Below are 26,583 nucleotides of genomic sequence, written 5' to 3'. Positions count from 1 at the left end.
CACAATAAAGTTGTATGGTATTACTGTTGCTTTATTGTCTTTTGTTACTGCTTAATTATTCCTGCTTTGGGGCTGAAGTGTATTCCTTAGATGATTAATGAGAAGGGGGGAGGCAGAGGGTCTTAATTAACAAGGCCTGGATGGGAATATTTTCTCCAATTAAACGGTGTGGTCTAACAGAAAGCATAGAACATTGTAGGAAAACAAAGAAATATTTGCTTACATTATAAAGTCTAATGATGGCACATTATGCATCATTTAATGTACATTTCGTGATGGTGCAAGATAAGCAGTATTTTCAGAGATTGGAAAGATCATTGGCTAAACAACAGCTTTCATTTGTGACAAATGATGTGTGTGTGTGTGTGTGTGTGTGTGTGTGTGTGTGTGTGTGTGTGTGTGTGTGTGTGTGTGTGTGTCTTGCACCTGTACAAATGAATTCCCGTTTCTGCACATCAGGGACATTGAGGCCTCTCATGTGGGTGGGGGACATGCACTGAGTGAAGGGGGCCAGACCCCGTCTTTGCCGCAGCCAATCGGAGAGCCATGACAGGTGGCAGTCACAGTGCAGGTTGTTGGAGTGCAGACGGCTAGCGATACATAGACAGAGAGAGCAGATAGAGACAGAAAGACCAAAGATTTACTTGTTTTCTTTTTCATCGTTGTTATTTTCTCTTTGATTTTATTCAGATTGACTTACATGATCCATTTGTGCATTTGAAGGTTAAAAACTGTTGAGACTTTGTGAAGCAAAACAAAGAGAAATGGATAAAAAAAGAAGAGACGAGAGACGCGAGAGACTATAAATAAGTATAAATGAAATAAAATAGGGACAAACATCATTGTGTAATGCCTCGGTGGAGGTTCTTATTTTGCTGGGCCGTCTGCCTGATAAATGAGCGATCACTGAGCAGTATGTAATGACTGGAATAGAGTTCAGTAATGCTGAACGGAGATACTGACGGTTGCATTTTAATTTGCGCTGGAATCCCTTCAGATCATTCTATTCAAAAAGGAATGGATTCAGCCAAAGAAAATATGACATAGCACCATCAAACCCAATTTGAGGAGAAGTCACAAAATCAAAGCAAATAATTCACAGCGCTCCGCTGGGTTAACGGACTGGCGAGTGCTGGCAATCTCCTTTTCTATTCTACATATCGTAGATATATTTCGTTGCCATCACAAAAGATCATAGATGAAACTTTTCCCTTCTGCCAACGGTGTCATTTCGTCAAGGTCTCCACCAATATGGCGGTGTCCCAATGCAACCAGCTTTCTTAATATATACCTCTATGGCCCATTACAAGTCACAGAGGGGGACCAGAGCTACAGAATGAGCGGTGTCAGCAAATCAAAAGAGCACTGCTGTACCCTTGACAAAAGCCTGCAAATTGAATAATAAGGTAAAATCCTTCTTTGGCAGGGTCACAAATTTGCCCAGTGAGGATAACCATAGGGACAAGAGCCGTTTCCATTAGAAATCTAGTTTACAGCTTCTTGATGTTGCAGATTAATTATGGATGAGAGGGATTACAGAGATGGAGGGCACGCAGATCATAAATCCCAGCTGGCCAAGGTGTGTATGGGGCATATCCTGTGAGTGAGCACAAAAGAGCAGCTTGGTGCACCTAGCCTATTGACCGACCGCCCCCAGAAAATGACTACTCGTCTAGCCACAGGAGTCTTCTTTCTCTTTTTATTTGGCTGAGTTATTGAATGGCTAGCACCATGGGGTGATATCATTTGATCTAATTGAATGGTTGATGCACTAAGAGAGACAGTAGGAAACAGGGGAGGGGAGGACAAAATGGGTGGTAGTAGGGACAGCAAGGTAGAGTTGAGGTAAGCCAAACTATTTCATCAGAACCTTGGTGCCATCCCCCCAATCCTAACTAATGGGATTACAGGCTTCTCTAAACATTTGATTTAATAAGTTGTTTTTTTACGAGCAAACAAATTCAATACTGAGATTGTAGGGATATTAAAGGATGAAAATTCAATATGAGCGTACTGGGTAGCAGAGACGGCCTCACTGCTGATAATTTAATACAGCCGAGGGAGCAGAGCGTCAGCAAATTCGATCCCCCACACGAGGGGGCGAGCCTGTCAGACTGTCTTGACGGATGGGAGTGTGGCCAGACTGACTCAATGAATGCAGAGGAGGCTGTTTGAGGCAGGACCGTGTGGTGCCTTCGGAGACATAGACCCCTGCATAAATGCTCAGAGAGATTCAGAAGGGCTGCGGCAAGGTTCCAGTCGCCTACAGGCTCATACAGCGCCTTGGGCTTTGGGGTTCGAGGGCACTGTACTCCTCAAAACCATTGAGCACAAATAGCGTTTACCACTGACATCCTCTCTTATTTATGTCGCTCCTGAACCTTTATTCTCCACCGCAGTGAAATAATACAAAAGTCACCCGACCATATTTTTATACACAGACGTGGACACAGATGGGATCCATCCAGGGGTGGTTTGGTTGGCACGGAATTATTCGAATCGATTGTGGGTAAAATCCGACAGCACAAAAGTGGTGTAGTGACATGGGTTTGTACCGGAGCCATCTCCCCAACACAGTGAACACAACGACGCCTGCATAAACAGACTTCTGAGAATTACCAGAGGTCCCAGAGCCGAGCTAAGGGGTTCCCCACTGTGAGCCAAACCTCAGAGCTCAGATAGAAGTCTCGGGGGTTTTAATTTAAGCTTGTTTAAATATGTGTTTGTGTGGGTTTTTATAGGTATACCACAAAGATCTGTATTATATCTGTGACGTGTTTTAGGAAGACACTAGTGGCAGAAATCGTACATGATAATCTCTGAGTGAATGATGCTCAGACGCTCAGTGGTTAATGCTTTGTTGAGGTCTAGTCATCGAAAATGTTGGGAGTTTAAAGACTAGGGTTGTTAAAGAGTCACAAAGGGGCCCTTAAGGAAGACCCTTAACCACTGAGTTTAAAAGTGTCTGAAAAATAGACTTAAATAAAATGGTTTAATCATCTTTATTATTATTATTAATATTATTATTATCATTATCATCATCATCATTATCATCATCATCATCGTCATAACATTTTACCATCATTTTCCTTCATAAAAATGTGAAGTAAGCCCTATATGAACCTGAAATGATTTAGATGGTTGTTTTGACCTTTCTAATATTAGCCAACACTGCACAGATTCACCTGAAAATGCACCAACCAGCTGAATGTTCCTAATTAGCACTGCTAGAAAGCTATTCCTTAACTGTATCAATTAATACTATTATAACACCCTTCCTTACTAATCTTGAATTTGATTTAAAAATTTCTATTAGAAATGCTTGTTTTTTTGCTTGTTATTTCACTTCTGGAAGCTTCCATTAAATCACAATTTTTTATAAAATGAGGGTAAAGGATATCGGAATATCATACAATCCTAGCGGCAAACAAACAAAAGCGAATGTGAATATACTATAATACTCACAGAGTCCGCAGCTTGGGCATGTGGTTGAAGCTGGACAACGGAATAAGGGTGATGTTGTTGTTGTTGAGAGTGCTAGAAAGCAAAAGAGAGATCAAAGTTCAGACATTTGTATTGATCCAGTGGAGCCTGGATAATGTGCACATGCGTTTTAGTTGAAAAAAGAGAGATATAAAGACAGATTTGTGTTATGTCTATATAAGGATAATTCGATGTGGCTAAAATATGAAGACATGATGGAAAAAAATCCTAACTAATTTGGAGTAATCCTTCGCTCCAGTGGTGTGTGATGTGAACACTGTGTGTGCTAGTTGTTTCCGGCACTGTCGAGGTGCACGTAATGCATGATAGGTGTGTGTCCACGGCAGCGTGTAATCGGCTTTAAAATGAGATCATCAGCAGCATGTGCAGCTGTAAACATGGCCGGCAGGCTTCTGTGCTTCCTGCCAGAGCAGCAGCCCTTGTTATTAGCGTTAGTTAGTGGCCTTAATTTTGTACTTGAGCCATCCCACAGTCACCGGGCCCAAACCCACCCTGCGCAGAAAGACAAGCCGGTGTTCTGGGTCTTCTCAGCTGTTCCTATAATGTCCCTGCTGAAAATGCTGAATGCTGCATGATCTCAAGTCAGGGTTTGGGGGTTGGACTGATCTTTTGTAATCTAAGGGTCATTGGGGGGAAATGATGCCAGAGTTTTTACAATCCAGGCCAGTTAAGGGGAGCAATGTGGCACAGAGCTGCGCTGAGGTGACGCCAGCAATGCGTGCTAGTGGAGCCATTAAGCTTGCACTTTTTCACTCACAAGCAGCTAATTCAAACTAAACCTCTCCTTTAAAATGAGAGCAGAAGATGGATATGACCACAGGATAATATGTTTCTGTGTTTCTGACATTCGACTCGTAACTCAGACAGTGGAAAATCCCCATCCCCAATAACAGCAGGGCTTTAAGAAAGAAAAAGAAGAAGAAAAAAAATAAAGAATGCAAATCCCTCCAAAACAAAACATTCCTGTGGAGTTTTAATGCCAATCTTGACATTTATTTTGGCATGGCTTAGCAGGGGAACACTTTATTAGGACAGAGAAAAAGACAGAAAAAAGAATCTAAATGGCATGGAAAATTATTGTTATTCCACAAAAAAAAATAATAATAAAAATGGAGGGAGTAGGAATCACCCTTTTGTGAGAAGTTGACCAAATTCTCTCTCCTCCCAAAAAGAGGAATGCAATCTTCTTTTTAAGGCCTCTAAATCTTGAAGCCAGTGCTCAGTGAAGAGAGGGATAAAAGAAAAGGTTGGTCTGGTCAAGACCCAGAGAGAAACGCCCCCCTTAAACCTGCCATATCAACATACCATAGCACAGGAAGGACCAGCACTTGTGATCCCTAGTTTAAGGTGAGAAAATCACAAAGTACAAAATAAATAAATAAATAAATAATAATAATAATAATAATAATAATAATAATATAAAAAAAAAAATATATATATATATATATATATATATATATATATATATATATATATATATATATATATATATATATATATATATATATATATATACCTTATGGCTTTTGGCTGGGATACAGTTAAAGTGTGATGTATGTAGCAAGAAAGCAATATGGGAACTAAACACTCTCAACCCCTCAAAGTGTACCTAACAGAAGTAGTAGTGTCCAATGCATTTATATTTCAACTGGCTGTATTCCAGCCATTATAAGCCATCATAGAAATAATCTGTATGGATTTTTGGGCTTGTGGCCAGAGATTACCTCTTGACCGCACATATAAGGCATAATGAGAGTGATAACCTCTCAAGTCTAAGCAGGTATTACATATCTGTTAGCAGGCACAGCGGCTTTAAGGGATACTAAGGTTGTGAGCAAACTTTTTGTCGTGGTGACTGAACACAGATCACATGACTTAAAAAAAAAAAATAATATATATATATATATATATATATATATATATATATATATATATATATATATATATATATATATATATATATATATATATATATATATATATATATAAATCTCTATTCTGTGTAATTGATATGACTGACAGAGTAATTTCTGTGTTTCTTTCCACTATTGGATCATGAATCTTTAGTATTTTTTTTTTTTTGTAGTGTAAACCCAATTTTGACCGGAATCAATCAATGAGTCCTGGATTTCTCCTGAGAATGTGCATTTGAGCTTACATGGAAATCAAATCAATAGTGGCTCCTGACTAATAACATGCGCCAAAGCTTAACAAAGCAACTTTATGATTTGATTTAAAGCGCTATTGACATGCCGGTCAATAGGATTGAGTAGCTATTAGCCTCTCGATCCTGGAGGCTTCTGACAAGACTGGGACTTTCTCGATGGGACACCTTTTCTTTCTCGGTTTCTTTGCCCCCCACTCATTCTCAGCAATGTCAAGAAAGCTTTCCCACAGTCCCAGAAAGGCAGCCGCTGAGGTCTCAAGTGCCCTCAGTGTTTCTTCAGGCCCTCATTAGAGAAGCTTGGAGAGGACCCTGGGTACTGCCCTCTTGAAGGCAAGTGAAATAAGAGAGGGCTGTTGTGTGAAGGATGGCAGGTTAAATAGGGGCTTGTGGAAGACAGAGAAAGGAAAAAAGAAATAGAGAGAGAGAGAGAGAGAGACAGAGAGAGAGAGAGAGAGAGAGAGAGAGAGAGAGAGAGAGAGAGAGAGAGAGAGAGAGAGAGAGAGAGAGAGAGAGAGAGAGCGAGCACAGGAGGCCGTCACAGAGAAACACTCTGAGAAAATCTGAGGCTTGTCCCTAGCTCAACTTTTGTATCTGTGCATCTGAACCATGACTTACATTGGCTACCTGCTCCTTTTGTTTCAGTTGAAGATGACAGATATAGTTCCTCATGATCCCAGAACCAGCCCACTTCTTTCTTACGTCATCACCTACCAGGGTAATTACCATATTCTTCACCTTCGAAGTTTAATCTGAGATATGAGACAGCATTTCAAGAATTGGTGCTTCTAAAAAGAGCTGTAGGAGCCTTACTTTAACCCTATGTTCACACTAGTAAGCAACTGGCAAGCATTCCTTTTATATTTGTTTCTCCAGCACCAGAGTTCAGAAAAAACATACACACTGTGTACTGTGTCAGTTATATATTGTTGAAATTGCTATTAAAGCTTTTTGGCATGACTTACAGTAAATGCATGGGACAAAGCTGTGTGACAGTCAACAGCATGACAAGAGGTGTCTATTTTTTTTGGGTTCCTCGATCACAAAAGATTATCTTCTATATTCTGCTTGATGTGCAAAAAACAAAACAAAAAAAAAAAAAACATTAAACCAATTTTTCCATCTTATCATGTTGTGGGAATTTACATCAACATTACATTAAGAAGCAATAAAACTCAGAAAGACATAACAGAGATGATTGTTGTCACTTGTGAGTGCACATATCTAGTATAGTTAGCTTGCTTTGCTTATCTGCAAACAAAGCTAATATGAATCCAAGCATTAACCCAAATACACCAATAAATTTTGTTTTACTATTTAGTTAGCTATAGGAAATATATAGCTGCTGCCAATTTTCTTTCAGAATAAATAAAGAAAAATACACTTTGGAACGTGCAAGAGAACTACAAAATGAGCAAACTTATCACACACAGAGTGATACACATCAATGACCAAATACCTCCACAATGTGTTTCATGAGCCCCAGGCTCATATCATTTACTGAAGTCGAACTGAATCCATGCTGGAATGAAAATGTTTGCATTTCAACTACAGCGAAAGCCACAATCAGGTTGAACTAATTCAAACAAACCTTTGAGAAAAAACAGGGCGAAAAAAATATGATCCGATAGAAAATCCCATGCATGTGGTTTGTGTTTAAGTGTTGGATCATTAGGGAAAAAATAATTCTACAAGACTTTTGGAATTTCCCCTCAAAAAAACAAAAAAAAGAACGCCCTGCTGCCTCATGCTATGAGCACAAATGTTCAATTCAGATGAGCAACAGGAACAGATCCTACAGTTCAGACACATGCCTCTCTGGTCCCTGATGAGGCCTTTACATTCTTAAATAAGGACAGATTAAATCTAAACTCCCTCTTTATTTCCCTCCTCCCGCTCTCACCAGGTGTCCAGGAGCAATTGATGAATTGTGCTCGCAGGTCCAACTATTGAGACACAACCGTTTCATGGCTCCCTTCCTGAACCAGGCTTGCGCGTAGACTGAACAGAGATAAAGCAAAAGGGCCGTGTGTGGTGGCAAGGCAATTTCCTGCACGGGAAAGGGCAGTTTGGAAGCTAATGACAGCTCCCCTCCTCCTCCCCTCTCCAAATCCGTTCCCTCATTTAGCCACGGCCCAGCTCTCGCCACTCGCCTGCCTGTTGTCTGTCACATAAAGCCTTTTATTGACTAAAAGGCAACCTTTCAATCAGACACGACAGAAGCAAGAACGTTTTTCTCTTATGGGACGCTGAGCTAGAGCTGGAAATCAAGGATGCATGGAATATCTGATTGCCCCCTTTACCACCCACCCCCCTTCACCACAGTGGGGCCATCACTCTGTAACTACCAGCAGAGAGGGCATTAAGCAGAGCAGAACATGGGCTCTAAGAGTTGAAATGATTATGATAAAAGGGCATGGGATAAAAAAAAGAGCAAGGTCCACTTCTCTGGGATGTTGCATTCAACAGAACACAGTAGGACGTTTTCTATTCTAAAGTAAAAAAAAAACAAAAAATCTGCTCTAAGGAGTATTTTATTTATTATCCTGAGCGCTCTAAAGTCGTGTGATACAGTTCTTGTGTCATACTTTTAGAATTCATTTAAAGGCTGACTCATTTCCCCCATGAACTGTAGAAAAGCTTAGTTTCCCAGGTTACCCGAAAACCTAATGTATCCCAAAATGGGGTCCCGAGGACACTCAAGTGTCTGTGAACAGCAGCCAGTGGGTTCGTGTTTAAAAAAAATTTTATTTCCATAGTGGCAGGAAATCACAATTAAAGAACAAGTTGAAATATTATTATTCAAGGTTTTCTTTCTAAATAATTATTAGTTTAGTCTCTTTGAAATGAATACAAACCTAAATAGCTCAAAACCCAATTAACGAATTCGTAAGGTTATATTGGACATCATTTGTTACAGAGTAAAACAAAATAATAAAAATAATACAGTACAGAAAAGAAGTCTCTGCGAAATGATTCTGTAGAAATATTTTTGCGCTTAAATAGGCCACTAGTTGCAAACAGTTTGAGAACCTCTGGCCTAAACAATCCAGAGCAAATACTTTGGAGATTTTAGGTTGGGATGAAGAATAGACTCCTACCCCCTGTATGCTGTAATATGGAACGCTAATGGACTGCGCGTGAAAGCGATCCTTAAAACTACAGAGTGCTCCTGCTTAATCAAAATGAGAAAGACGGCTTACTTCAAGGGGATACACTACAGAACGAGGCTGCTTATTCCGTAGAGACACAGCCTGCCATGATAACCTCCTCCTGGTTCCGGCAGGGGGATCTGTGCCAAGCTGTCAAGAAAATGCAATGCACACACATTGACAAATGACAGCATTTGGCAGGACAGAGAGATTCGCTGTATCGTGAAACTTAGTTGCCTCTTGTCGATGCGTGGCATGGGGGTGGGGGTGGCAGGGATAGGTCACCTTTGGCATATGGCACGGAAACGTCTCTGCTCTTTCCTCCTCATAAAATAATGACACGGCCCCGGCGAAAAAAACTCACATGATTTGACATTTGATTCGGGTCCAGACTTGCTTTTTTGTTCTGTACAAAAGTGGCTATAAAATATGCAGATGTCCCAGCGCTCTGCAGAGTGCTGCGCATGTGTGTATATGTGTGTGCAGATGCATGTGTGGTGGTGTGAAAGCAAATCTGAAACCTGAGGGTACGTTCTCAAGTACCCACCCCATTAAAAAATGCATTCCTGCCATTTTTATTGCAGAATAAACCGAAAACTCGCTTTAACATCTTGAACGTGTTATAGAAACGCACACAGAGGTACAGTCTGACAATCTTAGTAAACGTCTGATTGACCAGATATAAATATTTTGAATGGACGTCTACGATTTCAGTGTTAAACGCTTGTTATTGTTTGAAAAGCAAACTCACTGGAAATATTGCCTCACTCTTGACCTATGCCTCGGCTCGGTATTTTTCACATTATTAAACCTTCTCGTTGGATTTTCGAAGCGCCATGTAAATTGGCTTTGACGAAAGAATAAAAAAAAAAAAAAAAAAAAAGATCATTTACTAAAATAAATTTAGCCCCACTTCAAAACGATGAGTGTTTTTCCAAACTCATGACCTTGGTAATGTGATGTTTTTCACACTGTATGACTGCTTGTTGCAAGAGCTGCAGATGATTAAAAGTTTTCACACACAAAAAAAGCACAATGATTTAGAACCACAGTGTGGGAATAGTGAATTTTTTTTTAACGTGTCGCCAATCCAAAAAGAAATGCGTTCCAAAATTTGTTGCAATGGAAAATATATGAAGTGTAACATGAAATGTCGCTGTCTTGTTACAGATGGAGCAAAAAAGACATTATAAGTCGAAAACCCGAAAGTCAGCACAATGTAAAATTTAGGGTGATCACGAGTCCGTTAAACAGGTTTGCGGCTCTCGCGAGGCACCCTCCCTTGCAGATGAACTATTTTACTCATTAGTGTGCTGGCCACAGCACTTTAGCCAGCTCATTGAGATGCAAGGCATGCCCTGTCAGGGGGGAGGGAGCCTCAGATAGCTTTGAAGTCATTAGTTCAATCATTAGCGCAGTTATGTTAAATAGAAATTACAATTCATCACCAGAAAGGGCCAATCATTTATTTTGCAAGCCTTGGCAGGCATTAAATCACACACAAGTCAGTACGAGAGGCCTGGGATTTGACACGTAGCGCTCCTACTAGATCAAGACTCTTTTCTAATCAGGAGTGCTTAGCATCCATAAATGGTGTTATATCTTTGGATGTGTATGTGTTTGGGGGAGTAGAAGAGTTGAGAAGAGTTGGTTGGACATTTTGAACCTGGAAGGAACTGCAGAGCTCTATCCACACAGATCCTAATGATGGTTTTGATGAGTTGAAAAGTTTGGCCTTTTAAATTTTTAGCTATCAAAGGAAACTCTTTGAACATCTGTCATGAACCTGTAGATAGAGGTTATTTCTTTGATGCACCCCCCATCTTTTATCTTTCTACGTTTTCACCTGTGAAAACAAAGTCTCATTCCAGAAAGGTTTAAAGAATGAAAAAGTATACCATGTCTTAAGCTTTGCGGTATTCTCATTGTTATAATTTGGAATGATTTATAATCTCACTAGCCAGTGTCAGACTAAAGAGTTTGGTTTTATCTCAATGTTTCTTCCTCGTGTCAAATTAGGAAGTGGTTCCTTGAAATTATGGCTTTTGACTACCTTGTGGAGATATAAATCTACATCAGCTGCTTCCTGATGTCCAAAGTCTTAATTTAAAAAGCGAAATACCGATAAGTCTAAATTTTAATGTCAATTTTCCAACTTACCTTTGTTTAAAACTTAAATGTTAGGACACATCCTCTCTGATATAATTTCAAACTGTTAAATATGTGTACACTCCAAAAAAAAACCCTTAAAAGCAATTTTCATGAGCGACATTACAGCAAGACACGTCCCAAGTGTGCAGGCTATTTTGGTCGAGCTTGGCCTTTAATATCCCATCTAACACCATTCTATCTTTAGGGAGGTTTCGCTTTAGCCTCGTCACAGCAGTCATGGCATGGGGAAAAAAGCTCATTATGTTTCCTCTGAGACTCATTAATTTAGGAGAAAAAAACAGCAAATGTGGTTCATGGACACTTTGACAATTACTACACTCAGAGAAGTGTCCCTAACACTGCTAACACTTGTTTGCAATGGTTAGCTGCAAAGCTATTAAAGCTTTTTTTTTTTTTTTTTCCCCAGGCATAAAAGCAGAAAAAGACATATAGGGACGTGAATGAATGATTCCAGTGTACCAAGTTAGCACATCATGATTGGTTAGCTGATACATTACGTTATGCTGCCGACGACCACATGGATGGATGGTTCAATCAGCAGTGAGCAGTGCATATTCATATTTCCCTGTTCTCCATGGCTGGGTATTTGTTAATGGGCTTTGGCGAAATCTGAGGATATTCTGTATTATTAATGAAAATTGATTCCGGACTCGCTTGCACAGTTTCGCTTATGCCCCCCCTCCTCCTTTCCCTTTCTCCTCTCATTGGGTCGTCCTGTTTTATGTTTTGCGGGAAAAATTTTGTCTAATTTCTGACTTGCTCACCAAAGTTCTCATTGTCTGCTGTCTCACCTTTGCCTCGTCACTCTATTCTCCTTTCCGCCTGTACTGCTTCAGTCTCTCTCGATTTTTTAGCTCTTCAATAATGTCTCAGAAACTTCGGCCTGCCTAACAGTGATGAAATGCCTGTGCTGGGGTCTGCGCTGGATAAATGGACGGTGAGCCCCCCCCTCCTTTCCCTCTGCTCGTTTGGAGGATGAGGCTGGCACTTAGCGCTCTGCCACTGGCCTGATGGATGGGGCTGCGGTGGTGCTCAGCGCCTCCTGCTCTCTCCTTTCCTTTCACATCCTGGGATTCTAACATGCTATCTTCAGTGTCGCTGCAGTTTCCGCCTCCTACGCTGAATTACGGTGCGGCACTATCTAGAAATTTTATTGAGCTTGTGTAGATTCGAAAGGCACAAATGATCTAATTTTTGGTGTTATATACAACTCAACGAAGAATGGTGCAACAGGAAAAAAGCACCGATCTGCTTCTAAACTAAGCATGGGGATTTGAAGTATGATAGAAAGTGTGATGTGGTGTAGAAAGTAGAAATGTCAGGATGGAATCACAGATGTGCGGACAGATGACTACAAAATGAAATACGCTGCATGTTTGAGAACAACACGGAAAAGTCAATAGGGACACAACATCCTGAGTGAAGGCGACGGTGTGATACGTCAATGCAGCATGGTATGACAAACGAGCAACTTTCAATGTCGCACAGCCATTAGCCAACACATTCTCCTTTTCTCTTACTCACACACACACAAGCAGTGGCAACAGATTGGATGAGGTGACACTGCTGCTGCTTGCGCGCCGCAGGTGCACTGCACTTTTCACGCATAACACACTTTGTCCTTTGAGGACAGTGAACGCAAAGACACACCAATACAGCAAACACATAGAGAGAAAGCAACAGGAAGGACTGATGAAGTGAGAGGATGTGGAAAAGAGAGAGGGGAAAAAAACGGGACTCACAGTATCTCCAGATCGCGCAGGGCTCGGAAGGCTCCATCTTCAATGCAGCTGATGTGGTTGCTGTCCAGTTGCCTGCAGATGAGAGACAGGAGTCAGCGGTGGGTCTGCAGACAAGTGGGTGGGGGCTGAGGGAGGGGCTCAAAGGAAGAGAAGGAGCGGAGGAGAGGAGGAGAGAGGAGGGTGGAGGAATAGGGGGAGGAGTGGAGGGAGTGTGGGGTGGGGGTAGGGGGGATGCAGGATGGAGCCAGACACTCCAGCATACACCAGACACATATAGCGCTCTCACCTCCATAGTCTTCCCTGCAGTCAGGGACAAGGACCAAATGACTAGAAGTGGCCAGGCTGGCTGCAGCCCATCATATCTTTTTCCCTCCCTCCCTCATTCCCCCCTCTCTCTTTCCCTCTCTCTCTTTCTCTCTCTTTCCCTCACTATTCCACTCTGTTTACCCTGCTGTAGGACATAATTTAAAATAAGGGATAGGATATAAAAAGAGAGGAAGAAAAAAGTAGTAAAGAGACAGAGAGAGCGAAAGAGAAAGAGATAGAGAGACAGACAGAGAGAAAGGAGATGGTAAAACATAAGGAGAGGGAACAAGAGGCAGGCTATAGTGCACGGCCCACCCCGTCTGTCAACTCTGTAAATATTAATTGCATTTTCTCTCCCTCTTTCCCTCCTCCCTCCTTCTTGCCATCCATCTATCCTCTCCCCCTGTTCAATGTTTCTTTTTTTCTTCTCCTTTTTTAAGTCAGAAAAAGGGAGTAATTTCATTACATTAGAGCACCCAATCCATTACACGCTTTTACCAGCTCTGCCACTGAAACAATTTCATTAAAGAAAGGGTTTGGTAAATCAGACTGGGTCACGACGTTCAAATCCCAGACGCTAACATACACACACACACACACACACACACACACACACACACACACACACACACACACACACACACACACACACACACATACCACCCATTCGTCTTCCTTCTCTTGTCTTTTACGTTAATTTCCTAGCCCCCATCCATTCCCCCGGTTCACCTCTGTTCAAAAAGGAGGAGATGGATGTAGGTCACTTCGAGAGAAAAAAATGCTGTTGTTCAGTCATTTGTTCAACTCAAAGGCAGCAGTGACATCTGACCTCCTACAGACCTGCTGCTTTTGCCTCTTTAGAGAGAAAGGGGCAATAAAACTGCCGCCCCTTCATGCCTTTATTCAACTCTCTCCGAAAAGATGCCCATCTGTCTCCGTAAGACAGGAGATGGAGCAAATTAAATGGCCTACGATGAGCCCATTATCTATCACAGTGGAAATAAAATAAGCGGCAGAATTAAAAATGGCAGCCAGCTGCATTTTACTACAGAAAAATTGCATTTAGCTAAAGTTTAGCTCCCCATGCTTAATGCGTGCCTGAAAATGCACTTGACTTAGAGCTTCCAAATTCAGCACTCGTTTTCCACATCTGAAGCTGATTCCGGGCTAGGAAGCATAAATACACCCTGTATACACTAGTCCATCAGACTGGTCTTTTTTCCCTATGATCACTTTTCTTTTTTTTTCTTTTTTTAAGCAAGTGATAAAAATGGAGACTGACTGTTTCTTCCTCAGATGTCACCGATTATTATTTCTTTTTTTCCTGGAAATGTGAACAGCAAAAAAATGAAAAAAAATCATACACACTCCTAATTGCATCCATGGTACTAAATGATGCTGACTATCTGATACGTATAAAGGGTAAGACTGAAATTTTACACTAGTTTTATATCTAAGTCGACCTACATCATGGTCTCGCTTTGACGAAAATTCATTTCTGGCAGAATGAGCCAGTTTAAGCCACATTAAAAAAGCCGATGTAAATGAAACTTGAATAAATCATAATTGAACACTAGGATTTCGGGAAAGTCTTGATTTATTTCTTGAGCCTGACTTTTCGCATTGCAAATTACAAAGCGACTAAATATGATGTTGGTTCAGACTGGAGCCTTGAAGTTTATTACATACTGTATATATTTCCTTTTTTCCCACTGAAAGACAAGAAAAGGAAAATTTCTGTTCTTTGAACAGTCAAAACACTTACTGTAAATGAATGAATGAATAAATAAATAAATAAATAAATAAATAAATAAATAAATAAAATTAATCAATCAATATAATAATTTTGTATAATCAAGACACTTGGATCAGACACTTGAATTTGGCTTTAAAAAAAGAAAAAAATTAATTCCTTACTCCTAACATCTCTCTTCATAGTGTTTTATTGTCCCTATTGTTCTTTTTTTGATGTTTGACATCAATAATTAACTAATGATGGAGAAAAGAACACCTGATTTACATACATCATACATTTTTTATTTTATATAAGTTGTATGCTTGAGCAAAAATTTCATGTTGAAATCAGATATGACAAAATAAATCAGTCTTAACTTCATATAACATAGTCAAAGTCGAAGCATCTTTTCTTTACTTAATTATCATCCGACAAGTGCACAAGAGTAATTCCAGGCTGTTTCTATGTTTAACATAGACAGTGGCGATTGCTCATTCATGCATGTTCGGCTGCCTGGAGTGTGCATATGCGCATACATGTATGATGTCTGTGCATCTGTGCACAGCTGAGGTGGGACATAGTGGGGAATGGAAGTCCCAAATTTAATTTCCTCCAATCTAATTACATTGGCCTTTAATCATTGCAGGCATGGGCCGTATTGGCAGTTTGATGCTCCTTTGCTGCCAGTGGCCCATCTGGAGAGGGTCAGAAAAGGGAGAAAAGAAGAGAAAAAGAGGAAACACTCCCCCCCACACCATCAATCTGTCAGAAACAACCTGCTGCTAACAAGCAGCCCTGTAACTGGTAAGTGCAGTCTGATGGAGGAAAATAATCAGATCATCATCTGGATCTGTATGAGCAAAGACGTCCGGCCTGTCACTCTGAGAAAAGACAGGACTACATTTAAGAGCAAGTCACTGGGAGTTTTGTAACCAGTCTTTTGGTACACTAGTATTGGAAAAAACATGCATGTGTGTCAGTGTGGTTAAAAACATCACAATATAATTTTGTCTAAATCTGGGCAAAGAGCCAAAAATTTTATGCTAGATTGCCCCTAGTAAGAATGGTGCCGTATCATGAACTGGTGTTCCATCTGGGGGTCAATTCTCAATTCTTGTACCTAGAACTACATTCGTTCAATTTAAAACTGAAGACAATGAATAGATAAATAACCATACATACAGTATATAGTATATCAATATATAAAGTCTGTCTATGTATCTATCCATACTCATCTTTCTAGTGTTATATCCACACACAGTATGGCTTCTCCCAGATATTAAGTGAATCTGCTGGCAAGGCTGTGAAGTTGAAAGCAAAGACATGCTGACCAGCGCAGGAACTGAAAAGTATCCTGTAAGCCGTTCACCTAATATATCAGACGGGTAGTTTCATTTCATCTTAATGTACACAATATCAATTTTAATCCATCTAAAGCAATTTTTCTTGTCAGTTTATTGGAAGGAGGACAAATGACTCAAGGTTAGTTGCACAAACCAACTTTCAGTGATGAGTGGAGAAAAAACGCACAAAACCCCACAAATATTGACTGCTGTTTAGGATTTTCTGAAACATATGAATGAGCACAACTGCATGTTAAGGGCTGCTGGACATTAGTTATTTCATTTGCTTGGTTACCTCTTTGATCCATGTAAGGAAGAAGAGGTAGGTTTAAAAAAAAAAAAGAACCTTGTGATATCCATGTAGGATAAAAACTGCTGTCTGAGCTTTTTCCAGTCAGGCTTGCAACTTGCAACTGTACAATGTGTTTGAGGTGACAAAATGCCCCAAAATGGTACACCAGTCTACTGAACAATACCAAAAAGTATTTATGCATTACGTCCAATTCATGGCAATAATCAGGAGTGATCAGCCCACATATATATAGAAGGAAACCACAGAACCTTTAGAAAACCCACACAGACACAGAAAGAGTATACTGAACACTGTACAGACAGTTACCCAAATCAGGAGCTATTCGGAGATCCTGGAGATGCTACATGCTGCAGTACTAATGCAGCTAAGCTAAAACATTTGCAAACTATGTTTTAGCTGACACCTTTATATACATATTTTTTTCCCACACATTTATTATGTTTATTATTTTATATACGTTGAATATTTTTCTATATAAATGATGCTTGTAACAACAGCTACACCTAAATATATCCCCTCAACCCAAAATGCCATTCTTTTGCTTTATTTATTTTACTTTTTTTTTTTTATAATAACATAAAAGTTTTGTAAGAGAAAATTTTCAAAATTGTCACCTATTACTATATTTATGGGTATGCGCACACAGACACACACTCACTCACTCATCGCAACCACATGAAGTATTCATTTAAACTGGAATTAGAAAGGCCTGGCTATAGAATCAAATATGAAAAAGACACAAACGCAACATTACCTCTAAGCATGTAGAAGTACGAGCCCCAAAAATAGAATAAAAAAAAAAAAAAAAAAAAGAAAGATAACTTTATCATGTCATTTTATGGTGTGTGTGTGTGTGTGTGTGTGTGTGTGTGTGTGTGTGTGTGTGTGTGTGTTAAAGCAGGCTGAAAAGTGTGTGTAGAAGCGTATACTTTAGGTGAAGGACATGTGATTGAAAACAAATCCTATTATGATCATTTAAAACAGCTCTAGTATGTATAAAATATGGTTCACTAAATATATTTGTAACATTACCATAGAAAGAGTTTTGCTTAAACAAATATAAAAAACATATTAATTAGCTGTTTATTTCATGTCTATAAATGAGTTAGAGATTCAATACCCAGCACTGGTACTGTCTGATCCTAGAAAAAAGGTATCACAGAAAAGATCAGATTTCAAAGTAACTAATAGCAAATTTTGATTAAAAAAATTTTTTTTTTAAACATTACATTTTTAGAACTGGATTTGGTTTTAAATTAAGTTTTATTCTCTTATGACTGTCATGGTTCTCTTTTGTTAGGATTTATTTTTTATTATATATAATCTACACTATCTCAAAAAAGTGAGTACACAATTTCAGTATATGTTCTCAATGTGCAGCTTGTATAGCAGTATATATTTACTGTCCTCAGAAATTAACTTAACATACAGCCATTATTGACAAAATAGCTGGCTACAAAAGTGAGTACACCCTAAGGGTACCATCTGTGCGTGTAACCATGCAAATCCACATGTCCTATTCATCATGTTCATGTTTTTGTCTGCTTGACAGAACAATACAAATTTAAGTATCTTTTATTAGAGCAGTTAAAATTTGGTGCTTTGACTTTATTTCTCTCATACTGACCACTGGATGTTCAACATGGTACCTCATAGCAAGGAACCCTTTTAAGGATTTGAGAATTAGAATTGTTGCTCTCCACAAAGATGACCGAGGCAATAAGAAGATCTTTAATACCCTGAAACTGAGTTACAGTACAGTGGCCAGGATCATACAGAGATTTTCCAAGATGGGTTCCACTTAGTACAGGCCTCACAGGAATCGATCAAAGAAGTTGAGCCTCAGGTGCAGAAGCTGGCGTCAATAAACATACACAAGTGCTGCCAGCATTGCTTTAGAGGTTGCAGAAGCAGAAGGTCTGCTTGTCAGTGCTCAGACCATACAGCACACACTGTAACAAGTTGGTTTGCATGGCAGTCATTTCAGAAGAAAGAATCTTCTAAGGCTGGCTCACAAGAAAGCCCGCTAACAGTTTGCTGAAGACAACCTGTCCAAAAGCATAAAATTACTGGAACCATGTCCTGTGGTCTGATGTGTCTAAGATAAATTTGTTTGGGTCAGATGGTGTCCAGCATATGTGGTAATGCCCTGGTAAGGAGTACCAGGAAAATTGTGTTTTGCCTACAGTCAAGCATGTGGTGGTAGCATTATGGTCTGAGGCTGCATACATTGAGGGAACACGGATTCCAACATATACTGTGACATTCTGGAGCAGAACATGATGCCCTCCCTTTAGAAACTGGGCCGAATGACAGTTTTCCAACATTATAACAACCCCAAACACACCGACAAGATGACAACTGCCTTGCTGAAGAAACTGAAGGTGATGAAGTGGCCAAGTATTTCTCCAGACCGGAACTTAAGTGAGCACCTGTGGATCATCCTCAAGTGGAAGTTGGAGAAGCGCCATGTGTCTAACATCCAGCAGCTCAATGATGTCATTATGGAGGTGTGGAAGAGGATCCCAGCAACAACCTGTGCAGCGCTGGTGAATTCCATGCCCAGAAGGATTAAGACAGTGCTAGATTAAAATGGTGCTCACACAGAATATTGACACTTTGGACACAGTTTTGACATCTTCAACTAGGGTGTACTCAATTTGTTGCGTGTTATTTAGACAATAATGGCTGTATGTGATTTTCAAAAGACAGTCAATCTGTACTACTATACAAGCTACACATTGACTACTCTAAAATATGTCTACGTATTATTTCTATAGTATTGACCCTTGAGAAGATATATTAAAATGGTTGCTGAAATGTGAGGGGTGCACTCACTTTCATGACATAGTGTACATGCTTTATGAATGTATTACTACAATGGAAGAACAAGAATTTGTGCTTAAGTAAAAAAATTAAAAGCATTGTAGTTTTACAAAAAATTATTCAATATCTAAAGAAAATTATTCACTAATAACTAAGAGAAAAAAAAAATCAATCTGTAAAAATGTCAACATTTAAATTTTTTTATGTCTTAAAACACAACATGAACATCCAAAATTGTAAAACCTTAGAAAATTCTTTCATTTCATAATGAATATTATAGGTATATTGCTCAGCCCTGGTTTTTATTGCAATTTAATAAAAAACCCCAGCATGAATTACTCCTTTGCGTTCTTACTCCTAAAGGAAACCAGAGCAGGACGCTCTCTCAATCACACCTCAGCTGCAGGTGACGGCACGTCCTCACCTTGGCGCCGAGCAGGCAATTCATGCAGCTCTACGCTACATTTGCACTCTATGAATAACAATGTCACTAGGATAGATGTGCCAGGGCCTCATTCACTATTAATCGCCTCTTCATAGCCACAATAATGCGACGCTCTCTTGTTGTGCTGACACATGCATATAATACACGTGCGTATAAAGATCATCACACGGCCTTCAGTGTGTTATGAGCGGCGACGTGACATTCCACTCCGGGACGTGGAAGACCTTAAAGCTCCCTGGTGGTACGATAGACTGAAATCATTGTGGCGTGTCGGTGAGACATACATCGTTGGAAAGCTATGACTGGAAATGCGGAAGGGTGAAACAGAGCGCAGTGCATGCAGGCTCGTTAGCTGCGAAAGACAAGCCGATGGCGATATTAACCATATGGCTGCTTGGCAAAGAGAGTGAGGATGCTGACTCGAGCAAAGTGTGCTAGGGAGATGTGGGGAAGGTTACGACATAAAAAGAGAGAAAGAGCGAGAGAGCAAGAGATCAAGAGAAAGAGAGAGAGAGAGAGAGAGAAATGTGATTATTTATCATTCACTACAGCAGTGTACACCAGGCGGACATTAGGACACAGAAAGTATATGAAAAAAATCAATGCTTTTCTTGGACCAGTGCCTCTCTATTGTTTCCTGGTTACACACACACACACACACACACACACACACACACACACACACACACACACACACACACACACACACACAAGCTAAACAAAACAAAAGGCACTATTTAAGTTATTAAACCTAGAGTCACCTTGCTGTGCATTTTTACAGGCTCGCTAGGAGGAAGCGCAGGTTTAATTCCCTTTTTCCTCCTGCTTCCTGTTAGCTGCTATTGGAAAAATGACCTAGTCTGCTCTGTACTCACACCATGGCCATTCATGCGTGTTCGTGTACAAGACATCGAGTGAAAGATATGCTCGCCATGGCCTCACTCAGAAACGTTCGGATGGGAAGCTGGACATAACTGTTGAGCATTGCAGGTGATGAGGAAATTTTTAAAAATTGAGGTGAGTGGGAATGAACCAGTGACTGCACAGGGCTTGCACATAGCAAGAATCTGTGAGAGTTTCTATGTGTGTGTGTGTGTGTGTGTGTGTGTGTGTGTGTGTGTGTGTGTGTGTGTGTGTGTGTGTGTGTGTGAAAGAGAGAGAGAGAGAGAGAGAGAGAGAGAGAGAGAGAGAGAGAGAGAGAGAGAGAGAGAGAGGGAGAAAGAGAGCGAGAGAGAGGGATTCATTGACCCACAGTGATTAGTAAAATGCGCATGCAGACAGGGAGCCGTTTAATGCAGGTCAGTGAGGTCAGCACAGGGAGTGACTCTCATTTAACTGTATCAGACCACACACCCACACACACACACTGAGATAGAGAGAGAAAGAGAGAGAGAGAGAGAGAGAGGTTGAGAGAGAGAGGTTGAGAGAGAGAGAGAGAGAGAGAGAGAGAGAGAGAGAGAGAAATCCAATTACTGTGCACAACCTTGTCATTAGCTAATGAAAACAGTTGTCTTACCCAGACATAACAAAGTGACTTTTTCTGTTTTTAAATACAAAACCAGTCAGTTTTACTCCAACAAATTTGTCAGCACAAGCGTTCAGCCATATGGGATAGACAAATGAGTGCTCGTTCTTTCTCTCTATTTGTGAAGTCCGTTTAACAAAAAGGAAAAGGTGTAACAAGTAACCGTCTTGTACAAAATAATTTTAAACTAAATAATTCACTGGCCTCAAATCTGGTATTCAAAGAATATATTAAATATCTCATTCGAACTTGTGCTTGGTATTAAAACTCCTTACAATTATTCAGCCAGATAGAGTAATCCAAATTCATCATTTTATGTCAGCAGAAAAGCACAGAAGCTCTTCTTTCAACCTTGCTGCTCTTTTTTAATTTTCAATTTAAAATTACATGTACATTTAAGGCATTAGGCAGATGCTCTTATTCAAAGCGAAATACAATTATCTCATTTAAAAAACTGAGCAGTTGAAGGTTAAGGGCCTTGTTCAAGGGCCCAGCGGTAGAGGTTTGGTGATGCTGGCATTTGAACTCACAACCTGATCAGAAGTCCAACATCGTAAACATTGAGCAAACATCTCCCTGCACGTTTAAATTAGAGGTCGACCGATAGTGGATTTTACCTTAACGTACCTGCCGATAACCAATTAATCAACTGATAGTTTTTAGAATGGATACTGGATTAAAAAACTAACAATTATAACACTTCATGTAAAATAGTATTAAACTTTATTACAAAAAAAAAAAAAGAAATGTACAGAATCATGAAAATGTCCTAAAAAAGGTAAAGAAATATAAAGATATTAGTAAATAAATGTAAGTATATAATTAATTAATTATTAATAATAAATATCATTTAGCACGCGCTGTGCAGCATGCAGTCTAAGGGGGAAAAAAACAAACAGCACCTGGTGTCAGTCATTTGCCTCTAGAGGCCGCTTTTTTAATGACAGCAGACCGGAAAAACTATCGATATGGAATTTTGTCGATAGCCACCAGTTTCATCAATAAACTATCGCCAATTGGCAAAAAACGATTCATCGGTCGACCTCTAATTTGAATCACAATCACACTGCTCTAAGTCACAGGAATTAGGTGTTATTTGTTGAAATTTGTCATTCTCAAAAATCTAAAAAACAACCAAACAAAAAAAACTGAAATAAATGTATGAATGGAAAACTCAGCATTGACATCCCCAGTTAATAAGCACTGCTATGTAAAATTAACAAAGATTAGCTAAGATTATCGAATTATGTTTAATTTATTAAGGAAGCCAAAAATTCTGTTGTGTTTAAGTACATGCCGGTGCTGTGCAGCCAGTTGGAAGGCAGTGTTAATGTTACAACACTAAAGTTCAGATTTTTCTTATAACAGGACATTCCAATGTCTTTTATTCTTCTTATTTTACAGCAATTTACCAACACTGTAATGTTTTTAAATGATTAGTTAGTGGTGCAATATACAAGAAATTTGACTTTTCATCTTAATGAACAGCCTCTCTTGTGTTTTGTCTCTGTTTTTAAAATCCAATTATGTGCATCATCCATCATACAAATGCATGAGTACATCGTTACTATAGAAAGAACGAGTGCATTAATATTCCGATGAATATATTTGTATTTATATATTCACACAGTTATACTGTCAAAGCTGCTGTTACAGAAAATCCATCAACTCCTACTGAACAATCAGATTTGATATTTCAACAAAGCTGTGGTTGAAAACATGATTCATGTGAAGCTAAAATATTTATTATGTTTGTGTTGGAAATTTAGGAATAAAGCCCTGAAATACAGTACTTTAATATCACACACAGTGGTAATAGCTGTTGCCCCCTAATGACTAAAAACTGGCTTCATTAGTGGGTCTGCTTTTTATTACCTTCATTAAAAAAAACCTAGTCCTCAAAATGTTTTTATAATTATATCTTAACAGAAGTGTATCTGTTTCTAATAAAACCTCATTGTACACCAAACATTTGGGCCTGACATTGAATCCCGAGACCAGAGCGGTAGGGAGAGGTCAGTTTCAAGAACTCTACGCTCCAGCTCCCAGCATGTAGCAGAACTGTACTGACCCCTTAAACTAGGTGTGGAACACAACCACTATCAGATAAAGTAATAAATGCTTCCAAAACCAGCCTGCACCACACATCTGATGGCCACGGGCTGGAAAAATTGCACGGACGCCGAGGTCACATACCACAGTCGATCTTTAACTAGAAACAGAGGGAGAGGCTCATTACGCCTAACCTTAACAGTTACACTCACATACTTGTTGAAAAGGAGCTTATCGATACGCTGGATTCTCCAGCCCTAGCCTTGAGATGCGCAGTAGAGTTGGGGAATGCGACGTTTATTGTTGTAGGCTAGAGACGGAGGATGTTCCTCTGTTGCGGTTCAGGCCACAAGCAAAAGCAAGAGTAGATCACAGAAAGGCTAAAAGTTCAAACATATAAATTCCTTGTAAACAACGCTGTGTTCATTTTCGGACGTGTTGGTTGTCTATCCTCATAATGAGCAGATAGGGGAAAAAAAGTCTCTGCGCCTGAATCTGTTACTATGAGCATAAATTTGTCAAAGTCCATTAGTGTAATTGCAAGTGGTAAGGGAGCATTATTCATAGCAATATCCTGAACACATCTATCTTACCGAGACGTACTGATTAACTGATTCCTCATGATTGCTAAGCTTATCAAGTATTAAGACAAATGAGTCAACGAACCTACGCTACAGGCGTATAGTACTGTGTCTCGTGATCCTCTTTCTATTGTTGAGATAAAGTCACACAGCAGAACTTGCACTTAATAGGAGAGAGCAGAGAAACTTTTTTTCATCTCGCATCGACTTACTGGAGCGAGGGTTTAAATCTTTTTTAGGGCGACAGCTGTTTAGAGAAGAACAGACTTACAGGTTCTTGACATTGGTGATTCCACGGAACCCCTTGCGAGGGACGGCCTGTATCTGATTCTCACTCAGGTCCCTGGAGAAAGAGAGAGAGAGAGAGAGAGAGAGAGAGAGAGAGAGAGAGAGAGAGAGAGAGAGAGAGAGAGAGAGAGAGAGGAAATATTATAAGGATGTCTGAAGTCACTTCACATTTCAGAGAAGCAGAGAAGAATCTCGAGCCAGATGGGTGTTGAAACAATCCGGCCTTCCTTGAATGAGACTCCTTTTTACTTTGAAGTCTAAAACAAAATTGTTCAACAGACCATAAATGTCACATCTCTCCTTTTTCTCTTTGAATCCTCCATCTCTGTGAATATGTGTGAGCATTTCTGTGTGCATGCGCACAGTTGTGTGTGTGTGTGTGTGTGTGTGTGTGTGTGTGTGTGTGTGTGTATATATATGTGTGCATTTCTCCCACATGCATTTCATTATTCTGCATGAAGATATTACATTCACTTTGAGTTATATGACATTAGAAACCAGAGTAAGAACGAGAAAAAAAACAAAACACACAGACCCAGACACACATTCACAAAATCAGTATTAATGGTCAACACATTTTTCTTAATGTTCAAGTTAGGAGCCAAATGATTTTTGGCATTTCGGAATGGTCTTGCTTAACTCTATTAGGCTTGTTTGTTTGTAGACCGATAACGGCAAATATAATTTGAAAAGCAGAATGCAATTACTAGCCAGAGAGGGAACAAATGAGATATGGAATATCGGGCTCAGGCTAATCGCAGTGTCTGCCTCTTAGTCATGGATGCAACACGTAACATGGAGAGAGTGAAGCTCGGGTTAACCCTGTCTGCCCTTGCTACAACCAATTTCACTGATAAACAATCAGGCACAGATCCAAACACTGCACGGAATTCTGCCAGGCTCGCTGTGTGCTCCATATTGATGTATCAGCTATAGGACTGCCAGCAATTTCCTCTTAGGTGAATTATACAAACAGAACTTATTGGACCCACGTTGCTCTTTTTGCTGCGGCTGGAAAATCCGATACGCAGTTGTTTTTGGGGACCAATCATGTTATATTAGTGCAAAAAGAAAATAATAATAACTCCGTCATGCTTTGCAGTGAGAGAATATAGATTTGTGTCTGGCTGGCCTTGATTGCTTTTGACATGTTTGACAGCCTGGTGTCTTCCTCAACTCGGCCATCTCTGCTAGCGCTCTGGAAACGCTATGGCGTATGATCTTACTTTCGCACAAGCAGGAAAGTCATAGTTTTGTGTGCAGGGGTCCGTGTCCTACACAGCTCTGCTGATGACTTTGCATGACATCTTTAAGGGCATGAATGCAGAGCAGGCATTAGTAGCATGGGTTGAAGTAGAAGATGTGCTTTACAGCTTTACACTTTTAATTCTTTATGAGCCTGAGATTCCTCTCCGAGCTAAGAGAAGAGGACTTCCACGGATAATAAATGTTTTACTGTTTTGTTTACTCAGCTGGATTTTTCCCTTTTTCGTTTTTTTGGCTAAAACAGCAAATTGCCTGAGCTGAATAATAGCAGTTATGAGAAACTATCGCTCTCTTTTCTGCTGCGTTCAACTCGGTACTCACTCTTCGACCTGACACAGAGATTAACTCACAACCAAGAACAGAAGACATCATAGCACTAGGCGGCATTAGGTGGTGTTTAATAAATAACAACCTGAAACTTGAAGCGGGGGCTCTAAAGTGATAATGAAGGTTTATTAGATGATCTTCTTGCCAGATAAAACAGCTATGCACACGGTACTGATTTTCTTCGTGATTCTACAAGTGCAAAAGGTTTTTAAATGCAGGTCAAGTTCGAGGCTTACAAACTGGATTTGCTGCTTGTACATCCAATCATTTAACTGGTTTGCCTACAGACATGCCTTAGGGAAAGAAAGATATTAAGTCTCACACACACACACACACACACACACACACACACACACACACACACCACACAGACAGACAGACAGTATGTGTGTAGGGGCCGAGTGCATTCGTCTCCCGCCTCTGACAATCTGCTCGCAAATTTCATTAATTTTATTTTCCTTTCGCCCTCCTTCCCCTGACTCGCAGGATGGCTGCCATAAATCTCCTATTGATTCCATTAAAGCCTCCCATGTCCAGACAACCTGGCAGCACCAAAACATATTACTGATAAAAGCTCAACAACACACAAGGATAACAGAGCGTGAGTGCAAGGAGAATCCGTCCTCGAGCGTACGACACAGAAACACATACGCAGTAAAAAAAAGAAACATTTTGACTGTGCACGGGTCAATTCGATTTATCGCATTTTCCCTAACTGTCATCCTTCATCTTTCAAAAAAATACAAAATAAAAAAAAAAGGAATGAGGAAAGAAATTAAATAAAGTGGTTTTGGAACTGGCTGCATTTCTCACAGTGTTTCCCTCTGCAGAAAAAGGCGCAA

General features: G+C 39.9%; 2 protein-coding genes across 2 annotated transcripts in view; one reads left to right on the top strand and one right to left on the bottom strand.

Annotated features, from left to right (window-relative positions):
* chrm1a (cholinergic receptor, muscarinic 1a) overlaps positions 1-8,516 on the top strand; it is a 179,863-nt gene extending 171,347 nt beyond the window's left edge. Inside the window, exon 3 of the mRNA XM_083560738.1 lies at positions 8,505-8,516. The gene's annotated coding sequence lies outside the window, so the exon portion shown is untranslated. The remainder of the gene's footprint in view (positions 1-8,504) is intronic.
* slit3 (slit homolog 3) overlaps positions 1-26,583 on the bottom strand; it is a 162,509-nt gene that overhangs the window by 56,721 nt on the left and 79,205 nt on the right. Inside the window, exons 5-8 of the mRNA XM_083560686.1 lie at positions 24,132-24,203; positions 12,735-12,806; positions 3,466-3,537; positions 427-590 (exon numbers count right to left, since the gene is read on the bottom strand). Coding sequence (XP_083416812.1) covers positions 427-590; positions 3,466-3,537; positions 12,735-12,806; positions 24,132-24,203 — 380 coding nt within the window. The remainder of the gene's footprint in view (positions 1-426; positions 591-3,465; positions 3,538-12,734; positions 12,807-24,131; positions 24,204-26,583) is intronic.

Source organism: Silurus aristotelis (genome assembly GCF_946808225.1).
Source record: "Silurus aristotelis genome assembly, chromosome: 14".
NCBI classification, from domain to species: Eukaryota; Metazoa; Chordata; class Actinopteri; order Siluriformes; family Siluridae; genus Silurus; species Silurus aristotelis.
Note: the sequence above shows the minus strand (reverse complement) of the source record. Positions and strands in the feature narration are given on the sequence as shown.